Raw genomic sequence first — 15,008 nt, 5'->3', positions numbered from 1 at the left:
TTTTTACTAGCTAAATTAAACTTGAATTGAAACATGCAAAATACAGGTCTATACTCTAGCTTCACTCACCATAAATTGCTGGCTCCTGCTCCTCATAGTCNATTGCGGCTACGATGTTCAGAATAATATTTGAACTTGTTTTTGTTTTAACGCAGTCAACTACTTCAAGGCCGTTCAATTCAAGCCCTTTAAAATTAGGTATACGCAAGACCATTAGAGGCCCGGCTTGTTGTTCTTAGCTACCTACTTGCACTTACAGTACTTGGCTACTTTTAGTTTCGTTTCAGATTTGCGGGAGCCTCTGAAGACCAGAATGTGGCCCCATGACAGGTACTTGGGCTACTTGCACTTACCCAGTCCACCTTCTTATCTGCAGCTCCGTCCGTTTATCTCAAATTGACGTCTCGTACTCTCGTTTCGAACTACCAAATATGCAGAATATCCATCGCACAACTTGGCAAAGTATACGCAATTTGTTAAAACTTGAAATCAATATCAAATGTGTTGAAAGGACACAAAAGAAATGAAAATAATTTGTTTTTCGTACGATGAATGACAGATATAAATAAAATATTAAAAAAAAAAACTTTTTAAAAAACACGTTTTTCTTGTGGACTAAAAAGTAGAAAATAAATTATGGCTCGCCCCAAAAAGCGTGGGTCGGGCAGATTTATGATTAAAGCACACACACGAATTTTGGAAATTTGATGGTGAACGTACAGCCCGACCCACGTTTTTTTGGGGCAAGACATAATTTATTTTCTACTCTTTAGTCCACAAGAAAAACGTGTTTTTTTAAGTTTTTTTAAGTATTGTATTTTCTCCTTTTTAGTCCGTTGCTACACATGAAAATTTCAGTTCCTTTTATTTCAGTTGGCCACGCAAATGCACGAAAGAAAATTCTTTTCGAAGTTCTGTAGAAAATTGTATTCGAGGGGATACATTGTTGTTCCCGTATTCCATTTCATACCTTTCATTGAGTAAATACGCCTGGAAACGTGCAACAAATTATTGATTATCGTATTGTCATCGGGAGCTGAGCTTTCCTGAAAGTTTCAGAGCGCTAGCTAGCGGAAAAGTTGGTGAAATATCGATTGCAAGATTTGATCATCACAGACAGAAGGACACGAAAGCGAGCTAAGAAAAACGTGGTAAATAAATTCATTAAGTTGTAGCGGCATGACTACAGGCACTCAAGCGCCAAGCGGCTGTAGTGGCATGACTCATGATGACTGCACACGCTCTCAAGGGGCTGTAATGGCATGACTGCAGACGCTCTCATGGGGCTGTAGTGACAGGCCTGAAATATCACCGAAATTTTACGGCTAAATACTGTTCTATAGTCCGCAATTCATGTTACAATGTCACCTGGCAACTTCGACAATTCTGACAAGAATTTTCACAGCCATCTGAAAGTCTCTACCCATAACCCACTGCTCCAATCTTAGTAATTTTAGCCACTCGGCCACCAACCTGAATTGTAGTGGTTAAAGTTCAGAGTACGAAGATTGGTGCAGAGAGGCGCGGGTTCGATCCCAGCTCTGTGCGCCAGCTTCTGGTCAGAATCGGCGAGGAAGCAGGGCGGTTAAAACAAAAGCAGAATTGTAGCAGTGAGTTGCGAGTTCTGGGTCCGCAAAATGCTGTGAATGTTCTGTGATATTAAGAATCGGCGACAGGCCTACGGCCGGGAGCGCAGCCGTGCACCACCAATTTTGTGCACCAATAAGCCCTGAATCGAACGCCTTGGATCTCTCCTGACCTACACCAATCAGCCGTGCACCACTCGGCTTTGTCCTCTTCCGGCCTTGACCACCACCTGCCTTGCACCACCGTCCACCAGGCCGCGGATCGAATATGACTTCTGGGCATCGTTAAATTACGTAATTTTACGTTCACCGCATCTGAGGTTAGGTTTCAGAAAGCATAGTTCTGTTCCAAAATTTATCGTCCTTCGACAAGTGGCCGTTCGACCGAGGGCTGGTTCGACCCACGGCCTAGATACGGACGGCTTGAAGTGTTGAAGGCTACGTTCCGGAAGGCAGGAATCATGATGGTCCATTACATCCACGGCAGTGGTGGTCTTCGGCTGGCGACCCCTACGGCCTAATAAACGCTGAAACCGCTATTTCATTTAATTTAATTCAATACGAGTCGTCGATTAAATGACGCTCATAGGAGGTCACAAATTATTCCAATTCATGTCCATTCTTTATGTTGACAGGGAAAAATTACGGTTGTTCCATGAAATAAAATAGTCCAGCAATACTTTACAATATATTTTATAAGTCAACTATCAAACAAGTTATATAATTCAACATATACGTTTCCTCGATAGATACAGAGTTTGCTTTACTAATGCACATATTTTATGACTTTTAAAGATCTAATAATTTTCCAGCTGCGCTGAAATGTGTAAAACTAAAAATGTTGTATAGAACTTTTTAGCCGTATAATTCAAGTAATTCTGATCACAAATTTAGTAATTACCGCGAGCAAATTTTACTTTGGAAATATGATTCCACCGAGACTTGAAAAGGACAAAAATTTAATAGAGAATGTTCAAACACGAGCAACAATGATAATCGCATGTTTGAAGGGTAATTCCTATGAAGAAAGATTAAAGATTATGAAGCTTCCAAGCCTCTGTTATCGACGTCTGCGTGGGCACCTCATTGAAGTATACAAGTTTACTCTTGGTTTATACAAGGTCCCCGAAGGATTACTAGAATTCGAAACAAGAACAAACACCAGGGGCCACGGCTATAAACTAGAAAACTGCGCTGCAACTTATCCACGCGACAACATTTCTTCTCGCTTCGAATCACCGACATGTAGAACAGCCTCTCCAATTACATCGTTGGCGCTCCGAGTATGAACGCGTTCATGAGCAGACTAGATAAAGCTATGGAAAAATATATGTTCAGACCTGTATAGGCCCTGAAATGCCTAGCACCATATCGAACCCGGTGTAAGTCTAGTAGCTATTTCAAACTATCGTCAGTCTAGAAGAGATCCTGTCAAAGGATACGATGTTAGATCCTCTGTGAACAAGTCACGAAAAGTACAAGAATCGGTGACAGGCCACATCAGGCCTACTCTTCAGCGCCGACATCACTATGTAATGTTATGATAATTAATATGAATTTTCGTATTTCCATGCAGATATGATAATCTGTGATCTGTAAATCATGAAACTCTTTTCCGGTTTGTAACAATCACTTTGTAACTTTTTAAGAAATGTTCATTACCAACCAGGCAATGGAAACCATTACCAAACCAGGAAGTCATTACAAAACAGGCAATGAAACCATTAAGAAAGGAAAACATTACCAAACAGGCAATTGTCATGGAGAATTCTGGAACTATCGCCGTGTGTAGATACGAGTACATCTGTAATAAGCGTGCACTTATCTAGGATAAAGACAACTCCGTTGGATGCATTAAAACCTACTTAATTGGGCCACGGGATCTTTCACTGAGCGACTCATTAAAAAAGCAAGCAGAGCCTTGGTGTCGGATGCACTGCGTTTTCTGCAGAGCAAAGGCGGCTCCTCCCGGCCGGGTCGACCTTGATGAAATTTCGAGCCTGAGTCATTAGTGAAGAATTGAAACCACTTCACATATTTTTTTATGAAACTAAGACCTATTATAAGAAAATTAATTCTAAAGCTAACAGGTAATACACAAAGAAAATAAGGATTTTATTAACTACCGCTCCTCGAGTTGGTGATTTAGCAAAGCAAATTGCGACGGAATTCTAATTTCAAATATAACATACTGTTACGCAAACAAGAGAAAAGTCCTGAAATGCCTAGCACCATATCGAACCCGGTGTAAGTCTAGTAGCTATTTCAAACTATCGTCAGTCTAGAAGAGATCCTGTCAAAGGATACGATGTTAGATCCTCTGTGAACAAGTCACGAAAAGTACAAGAATCGGCGACAGGCCACATCAGGCCTACTCTTCAGCGCCGACATCACTGTGTAATGTTATGTTAATTAATATGAATTTTCGTATTTCCATGCAGATATGACAATCTGTGATCTGTAAATCATGAACCTCTTTTCCGATTTGTAACAATCACTTTGTAACTTTTTAAGAAAGGTTCATTACCAACCAGGCAATGGAAACCATTACCAAACCAGGAAATCATTACAAAACAGGCAATGAAACCATTAAGAAAGGTCCTGAAAGGAAAACATTACCAAACAGGCATTCTGGAACTATCGCCGCGTGTAGATACGAGTACATCTGTAATAAGCGTGCACTTATCTAGGATAAAGACAACTCCGTTGGATGCATTAAAACCAACTTAACTGGACCACGGGATCTTTCACTGAGCGACTCATTAAAAAAGCAAGCAGAGCCTTGGTGTCGGATGCACTGCGTTTTCTGCAGAGCAAAGGCGGCTCCTCCCGGCCGGGTCGACCTTGATGAAATTTCGAGCATGAGTCATTAGTGAAGAATTGAAACCACTTCACATATTTTTTTATGAAACTAAGACCTATTATAAGAAAATTAATTCTAAAGCTAACAGGTAATACACAAAGAAAATAAGGATTTTAATAACTACCGCTCCTCGAGTTGGTGATTTAGCAAAGCAAATTGCGACGGAATTCTAATTTCAAATATAACATACTGTTACGCAAACAAGAGAAAAGCGCCATCTTGGAAACGACGCAGAGAGAAAATTATTAATTATGTTATGTAATTATAAAAAATGATTATTTTCACATGTGTAAATAACTCACAGTCATTTTTCAAGCAGTGCTGACGGAAGCTACTCCTATTTAGTTGCAAACAAATCTTTCGTAAAATACATGCATCCATAACTTGAAAAGCGTTGGTCTTTTTAAGGCAGGAAGTCAAGTTAAGCCTATGCACATAATATTACCGATCTGCAGCGATCATTTCAGTTGATGGGCAGTTTTCAGTTCTCCTATAAAGAACTTCACACTAACACAGAAAAGAATAAAATTTTCTTTTCAAAGAGGTTCTCGAATAATCACAGCACGATGGAACTAGTTAAAACCTACAAATAATCTAGAAATTTATAGTTTACGCCTAGGCTCCGAGACACAAATCTAAAAACACTCTAATAATGGATAAATTCGTAGGACAAACGGCAAGAAATATTTACACGTAGATTAATTCGTTGTTCACGAAAACTCCGCAATCTTATGTGCTTCACACATTCGTTGGTTATATCAATGAATTCATTCATTCAACCCCATACATATAGGGGACATAGCTATCAAGTTTAAAATCTAAACACACAAAGCTGTAGTAAAGTCACAACGAATAAAATTTGTCTACCTAATTATCGATATTGAGCTAAATAGAAAAAAGTTTCAAACATGGCTCTCCATGTTGTTAGATCGGCTGAGAGAGCGAGTGTCGTATCGAAGGTTCAAGCTCTTGCTCGGGAGTCGCAAGCCCCACGGGGGATGGGGCAGATTTACCTCTCTGGAGCCAATGTAGCTGCATTGCCATGCATTTTTTTGAAGAGATGTACTTCTGCCCAAGAAAAATCTGCTCGTGGTGCTTTTTTCTGAATTAAGCCTAACTTTTTTCCTGTAGAATGGAGAATTTTTTATGACGATTCTGTTTTGTTTTGCTGATATCTGCGGAGATTCATGTTGAACGTCACTCTTCACGCAACTACCGTTAGACTCCTCATCTAATGCAAAGTTTTGATAGGATGATTCATCGTTCAACAAAGAAGTGGATAACAAACCAATTTGTTCTTCAATAGCACTATTATGTGCACGCTCAGGCCGGCGCTCCGGAATTGAAAGTTCATCCATAGAAACACAATTATTATCAGAGGAAGAGGCTGAGTTGAGCGCTTGGTACTCTCGGCTAGACGCATTACGGCGTTGATGTGTAGACGATTCCTCTGAATCCGTGGATGCCGAAGAAAAAGAAATAAGGGGAACATTCTGGTTATTTGCAGGTCCATTCAAGTGCATATTTTGAGGAGAAACGAAATTGTGACTGTTGCTTGTACTCGCAATATCACGAGTTGAATTGGATGCTAGAGACTTGAAATGATTAGAGCTCCGTAGGTTGAGTGTCGAACTGACCGATACCGAGCGATATTTTCTTTCAAATTTATATATTATTTGATGATCAGATTTGCCTCGCAAGCTCTTCCTTAATAAAGCAGGTGACGGGGAGACCGAGAGCGCCACTTCCGTTGGCCGAAAGGAAGAACTTCGCGAGGTCGATCGGCCTGAAAATTTGAAAAAGTTCTCGTTGAGAATTAACCTTGAATTCATTTAATATTTTTGAATGATATCCCTGATGCTATACTAAAGCGATATAGTTAAATTAAAACTCAATTTCTTATGTCAATATAAGTCTCATTTTACAAGTATATCCAGTGTTTTAACATGATTATATTTTTTTAATGAGACTTTCCGGTAAATATTGTACTTCCGCGGCTAACAATTCATACTTTAGCTGTTGTTCTGTATTGTTCAATGTGTCAATAGTGCCCGATAATAGTGCATAATGATTTATAGCTTTAGATATATCTTAACTCGTATAACATAATATTAACATTTAAAACATTTTTGTCAAAATTGATTCATCATTTTAAAAATTATTAAGTATTATAATCAGAGTTTCATTTTATTTAATCCTCGTAATACTCCATACCGTGTGGATCATATTAAGGTAGCAGGTGCGCTCGAGTTGCAACCTTAACTCTTAATAACATCTTGAGTGCTGTCAAGAAACTTTACTAAGATTTGATTGCTTCTGAGTTACATAACGGAGTCTCTTTACACAATGCAGTGCGTGTATCTCAATCTCACGGAATCGCAAAATAATTTAAACCCAAAATTAAATCCTATAAATGCTTGCAGCAGCCATAAACTATACAGAAACCTCAACCTTATTTCATAGAATTATTTCATTTTAAATAATTTCAGTCATACTACGTTTTCGCGTTTTATCTTGTGTGGCGTAATACGAGAAAGCTAATAAGCTTCGGCACAGGCACGATAATAATAACAGTGTTATAACCCAGCGATACTGCAGCGAAATTTACTTGTATCAGTGTCGTTATAATGCGATTAACTAGCATAATAAACTGATTGCAGAGTTAATCTGCAGGCACTGAAAGTTATGTTATTACCGAGCTAAACTTCGACGTACCATAACGTTTGGCTGCGATTTACTAAATGATTTAATAAACTTATGAGTGTTGTTTCACAGCGTTTCTGTGCGACTGAATTTATATTGAAGTATCGGTGGCATTAAGTCAGTCAGAAATGTCATTTCTATGATGACATTTGCCAAATAAGTAAGATTAATAAAGCAGCATTTTAATAATAAACAGCATTTAATTTTAATAATATTTAAAATTTTAATTTAAATGAGCTGCTGAATTCAAGTTAAAAAATGGTTGAAGGCATAACAGGCTATTTGAAGGATAATAACCACAACCGTTGAAGTAATGATATAAAATGTCACAAGATAAACTAATATAAACAACAAATATTCTATGCAAGATTAACAAGCACAAAATGATATCACGTACCTGAACGGTAACCGCGCAGAGTGTGGCGGAGGGAGGTTCGAAACCTTGTAGATGTGAGGTTGTAGAGAACCGGGTTCACGGACGAGTTCAGGTAAACGAGAAGGCGTACTAGAAACTCCAGGTTGAAATAAACCTGTTCGGGCAGGACTTATTTACGTGAAGTCGAGTAGCAGCTATATTTCTATCGTGTTTAGGGCATTAGCATTCTTTGCTACATTGTTTCTTGTATATAGGACAACAAATTAAATTGTCTCGTTGGAAGAATGGCCAAAAAATAGATTTATTGGGAAAAATATACTAGATACTAGAACTAGAACAATAAAAGAAATACAGGTAATATATATTTGGTTCAATTAAAAAAAGTAAACAGTTGAAATTCATTTATTGTAATTAATTGAATGATCGCCATACATATCGCAGACAGATATATAAGGTAGATCAAGCATATAAGGAAATTAATATAATGACCGTAAATGTTGAACACTTCATTAAATATTTTCGAATTCCAAGTTCTTGTAGTTCTTGGAGAAAAAAAAACATTGCTTATTTGGCAATTATCTGTCGTTAATTTCTAAATGCATGTTGCAATTATAAAATGCTATTCATTTGAATCAACTTCACTCTTTTAAGTCGCAAATTGCTCGTTTTTTAGAGAACGCTACGCTGGTCGCACGCTAACGTTCCAGCTGCAAAGACAAGGTGAATATTTTTTTGAGAGAAGCGTTGGAAATACAGTAGCGTCAACAACTTAATTGTCTACGGGAAGATGTGAGCAAAACGAGGATCCGTTTAATTAAGTCAGAAATTGTTATTGAAAAAATATTGTCACGTGTTTCTAGTGTTATATGCAAACTCACTGTGTTACTGTGATGTAGATGGAAACTTGAAATGTATTAATTCTACATAAATGGCACGAGAAAACATCGAAGTGCGAAAAACGTTGCGTCGATAACACTCAAGTGAGACTAATTAAGGTAATTAGGATGCGCACAGCGCATGAATTGCTAAGATCTGAAGAGAGGAGACTCTATTAATTTATTTATCTCATCAATTAGAGTAATTTCATCACGAGCGAACCTGACTTTCCTGCTATAGGCATTGCATCCAAATAGACATAGTAAACACCGGCTTTAGTACATTAAACTACTTACCACTTTTTTAATTTATTCTAACACTATTATCATTGTAAGTACGATCAAACTCGTCAACAGATCGATCAAGAATGAAGTAAAGCAATTTACATGCATGATTACCAGCGCTATAAGATTCCTTCGAATTCGCAAAGGAGCAGCAATCGTGTGCCGGTAATTGGAGGAGTGGATTGCATAGCGCAAGAACTGACGGTAATCAGGCAGGCAGGATTGCGTATAGCAAGAACTGACGGTAATCAGGCAGGCAGGATTGCGTATAGCAAGAACTGACAGTAATCAGGCAGGCTGGACGTACAGCGGTTGAGGATGAATGAGCCAGGCGTCGCAAGAGCAAATTGCTTCTCAAGCTTAAATGAAACACTCGTTGACTCGCTGGTCGTTCTACGACTAAATTGTGTGGCATCTTTATGGAGATTCCAGTTTAGTTAGCGTCAAAGTAGAGAAAAACCATCGCGTAAATCATGCAAGAACGAAATGGAAGTGGAACAGAATCTTTTCTGAACCGGTTTCGTAGCTCGGTTCTGTAATTGACTGTATATATCCAATGTCATGCATGTGGAAATTAAAAGCGCAAAGAGCAAAGAAAGTTTCAAATTGATAGAATTTTTTACGCATTGTGCTCTTCTCGAAAGCCCTACGTGGCTCCAACATATTTATCAAACTTGAGCACCTAAGTCCACTCAACTCTAGTCCACTCTAATTTGTAATATGATTCTATTAATTAATCCTTCTACTTACTAAAAATTATTCAAAATGAGTAATACTACAAAGTTCTGAAACCGAGATTATACGCTCTCACAAATACGTTGTAGAATTTATTTTGATGTTGAACTTAGGTTTTATTGAAGGCTCAAGAAAGAAAAAACTTCAATAGCCGCTTGAATTAATTAAAAAAAATACCTAAAATATACATCAAACCGGACAACTTTGAATCTCATGCGGCTGATACTTTTACAACAGCAACTTGTTCATGGAGTCGAATGTTGACTGAAGTCAAGTTTGAATAAAGTTTTTTAGTTTATAAACAATTAGAGCGCTAAGCAAATACACAAGCTACAACACAAGAGGTAAAGAGCTATCAAGTTGCAGCATTTTTATATAAGCCAAGAGATTAACGTAGGTAATCGACTTACTATAACAATATCAATATCGCTTTCCGCAAATTTAGCTCATTTCGCTCGGCAGATAACGTTTTATCTATTTGTGAAAAACCCTCATGACTCCAAAAATCTAGATTACAAAATCTATGAAAATGATTAAAATCAAACCATGCAATTGTCTCTTATCAACAAGCAAAGGTTCCTGTCAGATCTAAAGTCATAAATCATTTTATGCAGTTATGATAATTAAACAGATAATGGCATAATCACATCGTCACTTGATACTGTAGTGCAATTAAATACGTACAAATAGTAATTATATTTTTTCTAAAAATAAATCCTAATTAAGAAGATAGGTTACTCTTGTCTATCACAAATCGTTACTTGATAAATTGTAATTATATTTTTGCCGGAAATTAAATCCTAAGTAAGAGGATATGAACTCTGGTCTATCACAAATCACTGCGGGATAAATTGTAATTATATTTTCCTTAAAAATAAGAGTGAGAAGTTTTTCCTAATTAAATGGATATGACACATTGGTCTATCACAAATCTCACCTCGTACGGTATTTTGGTTTGTGCCAGCAGCGTCCACAAGCTGAGCACGTGGTACGGCAAAAGGCATATGAAGAAAAACACCACCACCGTCGCCAGCATCACAACCACCTGTACAACAAACTCGATGGTAGGACTGCAGGAAAACCAAGGGATGAAGAATATAGGATGAAATAACCGAAGGGTAAATTGAAGAATGCACAGAACAGAAGGTAATACTGGAAATGAATATATGGAAATGTAATATAACAGTAGAAATGGATAGGACAATTTTCTACAATTCTGGTTTCCCCAGCGTTACTCAAGAATTTATACCATTCAACATTTTCAGTAAATATATATTGGACCTGTTTGCGTTGGGCCAGGTTGGGGTTGCGGAGGTTGGGGTGACGGTCGTCGAGGTTGCGCAGAGTTGCGTCTTCGATAAGGAGTCTCCGCGCAATGCGTCTGAAGATCACGAGAAGCACAGCCAGCGGCAGGAAGAATAGCAGCGTGTGGCAGCTCAGCACGTATAGCTGTGTGAAATACTTGAATATTTAGCTAAAAGTGAATTGCTTCGTGACACGTACACGTACAATTGAAGGATGAAAGAAGCGTAGCTAGTAGCAGCTTAAGACGTAAAGCTGCGTGAAATGCACATAATAAAATATCATTGATTGCATGCACGGCTGCATGATTAAAATTACTACACAGGCATGAGCAATTTTTGTACTATTTTACTATTCTATATATATAAGTGGGATACTGAAGCCCGCATACCCATTGATGAACCATGCAAGTATATGAGGCAAAACTCGGAATTGATATGAAATTAACAAGTAAAATTCTAATAATTATCGGAATTTAAATACTAACAGAAATGTCAGTCAGCAACCTTGGAATGAAAATAATAGTATATTCAAGGCCTATCATTGCATATGCATTTTCTAATTTTTTTATCGATAAATTATGTCACTATTTACAGCACAAATGGGAAAAATAAACTCAGTACTCACTGCAGTGAGTGACAGAGAGCGCATTTTCTCGTCGACGAAAACTTGAGGTCACGGACGGACGGACAGACGGACGGACATACAGACAGAAGGACATGGCGAGCACAATAGTGCATTTTTTCCATAAATGAGAAAATGCGCTAAAAAGGCTCTTTATACGTATTCATTCGTAAATCCTTATTATCTTTCAGTTGCAAAGGAACATTGGACAATTGCAACCCTTATTCTTTAAAGCCTAACAACGACACAGATAAATGCATTATAGAGTGCCTCACACCAGCTCATTATACGCTGCTATGTTGCTATGTACTCAAAATCTCATCGTTTTTAACAATATCTTACTTTATTGTACCATTATGTTCAAATTTCACATGCTTTTCCGATATAATGGCCATATTCCTAAAGAATTAAATTAAAAAACAATCCGAATCGTAGCTAGAATAAACAATGTTTACCATAATAATATGACACAAACGGTGAATAACTTCTTGCTTCATTTGCACTAGACTCAACTCGATGATGGAGGTTGGGGTGACGGTCGTCGAGGTTGCGCAGAGTTGCGTCTTCGATAAGGAGTCTTCGCGCAATGCGTCTGAAGATGACGAGAAGCACAGCCAGCGGCAAGAAGAATAGCAGCGTGTGGCAGCTTAGCACGTACAGCTGTGTGAAATACTTGAAAATTTACCTAAAAGCATTAGTGAATTGCTTCGTGACACGTACACGTATGATTGATGGATGGAAGAAGCGTAGCTCGTAGCAGCTTAACACGTACAGCTGTGTGAAATACTTGAAAATTTAGCTAAAAGCATATAGTGAATTGCTTGGTGATACGTACACGTATGATTGATGGATGGAAGAAGCGTAGCTCGTAGCAGCTTAACACGTACAGCTGTGTGAATTACTTGAAAATTTATCTAAAAGCACTAGTGAATTGCTTCATGACACGTATATGTGTATAATTGATGAATGGAAGAAGCGTAGCTCGTGGTAGCTTAACACGTACAGCTGCATAAAATGCACATAATAAAATATCATTGATTGCATGCACGGCTGCATGATGAAAATTACTACACAGCAATGAGCAATTTTTTACGATTTTACTAGTGTATTTTCAATAAGTGGGATATCGAAGCCCGCATACCCATTGGTGAACCAAGTTTATGAGGCAAAACTCGGAACTGATATAAAATCAACAAGTAAAATTCGAATAATTATTGGAATTTGAATAACAGGAATGTCAATCAGCAACCTTAGAATAAAAATGATAGTATATTCAAGGCCTATCACTTCATAAGCTACAGTGGGGGGAAATAAATATTCGTACACTTGAAAAATCGTATTTTAATGTATGTAAGTACACAAACTGAACAGGAGAAGTGATTTATATTGATTTTTCAAGTGTACGAATATTTATTTCCCCCCACTGTATATGCATTTTCTAATTTTTTTATCGATTAATTATGTCACTATTTACAGCACAAATGAAAAAGGCTCTTTATGCTTATTCATTTATAAACCCTTATTATCATTCAGTTGCAAAGGAATAGAGGATAATAACAATCGTTGTTCTTTAAAGCTCAATAACGACACAGATAAATGCATTAGAGAGCCTCACATCAGCTTATTAACGCTGCGATGTACTCAAAATTTCATCGTTTTGAACAATATCTTACTTTATTGTACCATTATGTTCAAATTCTACATACTTTTCCATATGATAAAAATATTCCTAAAAACTTAAATTAAACAACAATTCGAATCGTAGCTAGAATAAACAATGTTTACTAATAATGGCACAAGCGGTGAATAAATTCTTACTTCGTTTACACTGGACTCAACTCTATGAATGACTCTTTTATTGTTCTAGTTCGACGGATGTTTTCAAAGAGCTCGATTTCTCGAGTCTGATACTTGAAAAAATCTCATAACCACAATACTTTCATTTCGTCCGACCAAGGCAACATGCGGGCATTGACTCGACAAAATCTCTTGCCGCACAAGGATCAAGAGAATCAATCTGTTGACACGGTTCTCGTCGTAAAACAACATTCAAGCTTTACACGCACAAACCCAAGCAAATGTTAGCACAGAGTATTATTGATAGATGTTTATTTAGACAGGATTGCATCCAATAATATAGATTTGTATCAATCAGATAAAAATTCACATGAATAAAACATATTTTGAAATTCTTTAAAAATATTCTTATTTTCAACTCGTTTGGAAATTATGACTTATTATTTGAGACAAACCTAGATCCAAATAAAATGCAAATCGACCTCCACTCAAGCATGATCAGTCTTTGGTCCCTCAGCATGCTTGTTAATTAATAAAGAACTCATGTTAAATCTTGCCCATTATACGCCATGAGCAACGAACTTATTGCGCGAAATTTCAATTTGTGCATCGAACGTTATATATTTGCCTTCCCAAGGAGCGCAGAAGCGGACAATAAAGTTTTGCTTTGATGCTAAGTAACAACAAAACAATCGAGCTAAGAAGTCTTTAATGTCACATCTAGGACTTCATTAGAGCTTTGATGAAGCGTCGGAAGACAAGGAATGGATAAATGATGGTACTCATTTGGATAATTTGGCACACAATTATGTCCAGGAAAATAATAATAATAGACAAGTCGGTAGGTAAATAATAGGCTTTAAGCGTTGTTATGAGTTAAAACAAGACGCCACTATATCGCTAGTCTCACTTACGTATAAGTTTGTGGCGACCTTCAATAATTTTTTTAAATAACAAAATGCACTTGAATTACTCAAGTTCATCAAAGTCACGCGAAAATTGGATAAAATATTGCACTGCTAGGCACGTTTCGCGAGGATTCGTAATGCCGGTCAATTTGAGGTAAAATGGCTGCATTTACGCGACACAAAAGTCGCCAGGATAATCACCTAATTAGCCAGGCAAGGGCACTAAGCTCAACGTACAATGAAATGAATACAAGTTTCGATCAACGGTTCTATGAAATTCCTACAGACCATCATTGCATGGACGAACGTTTTGTTCGTACTGTTTGACCTTAATTTGTTGTAAATTGCCGTCAATTCCAACGAACGGGTTGAGTTTTACGAATACTTCTATCTTCTAGACCGTTACAAATGAAGAGTAAATAACCTTTTGACAGAAGGAGAATTAGATTACAATCCATTTTACTGAGTCTGTATGAAGTCAAAATTTTTCCCTAAGATACGCAACTAAACTCTGTACTAATGCTATAGAAACTCGATTTGAGCCACGAAGAAAATAAAACATGGTGACTCATAACGCCTCCTGCCTCACTCTCTTCCAGTGCGCCTCGACGTCGGTGAGGCACACGTGCTGACTTATAATAACGCCTCCTGCCTCACCCTCTTCCAGTGCGCCTCGACGTCGTTGAGGCACACGTGCTGACTTATAATAACGCCTCCTGCCTCACCCTCTTCCAGTGCGCCTCGACGTCGTTGAGGCACACGTGCTGACTTATAATAACGCCTCCTGCCTCACCCTCTTCCAGTGCGCCTCGACGTCGGTGAGGCACATGTGCTGACTTATAATAACGCCTCCTGCCTCACCCTCTTCCAGTGCGCCTCGACGTCGTTGAGGCACACGTGCTGACTTATAATAACGCCTCCTGCCTCACCCTCTTCCAGTGCGCCTCGACGTCG

At 38.0% G+C, this 15,008-nt stretch overlaps 1 protein-coding gene across 1 annotated transcript in view; it reads right to left on the bottom strand.

Annotated features, from left to right (window-relative positions):
* Positions 1-4,525: 4,525 nt before the first annotated feature.
* Positions 4,526-15,008, bottom strand: part of LOC108665772 — a 17,959-nt gene continuing 7,476 nt past the window's right edge. Inside the window, exons 4-8 of the mRNA XM_047881112.1 lie at positions 14,712-14,838; positions 10,705-10,872; positions 10,361-10,468; positions 7,550-7,682; positions 4,526-6,235 (exon numbers count right to left, since the gene is read on the bottom strand). Of these exons, the coding sequence (XP_047737068.1) occupies positions 5,352-6,235; positions 7,550-7,682; positions 10,361-10,468; positions 10,705-10,872; positions 14,712-14,838 (1,420 nt within the window). The 3' untranslated portion in view covers positions 4,526-5,351. The remainder of the gene's footprint in view (positions 6,236-7,549; positions 7,683-10,360; positions 10,469-10,704; positions 10,873-14,711; positions 14,839-15,008) is intronic.

This window comes from Hyalella azteca, unplaced genomic scaffold (genome assembly GCF_000764305.2).
Source record: "Hyalella azteca isolate HAZT.00-mixed unplaced genomic scaffold, Hazt_2.0.2 contig7076, whole genome shotgun sequence".
Classification (NCBI taxonomy): domain Eukaryota; kingdom Metazoa; phylum Arthropoda; class Malacostraca; order Amphipoda; family Hyalellidae; genus Hyalella; species Hyalella azteca.
The sequence above is the reverse complement of the archived record's forward strand: the minus strand, read 5'-3'. Positions and strand labels throughout refer to the sequence as shown.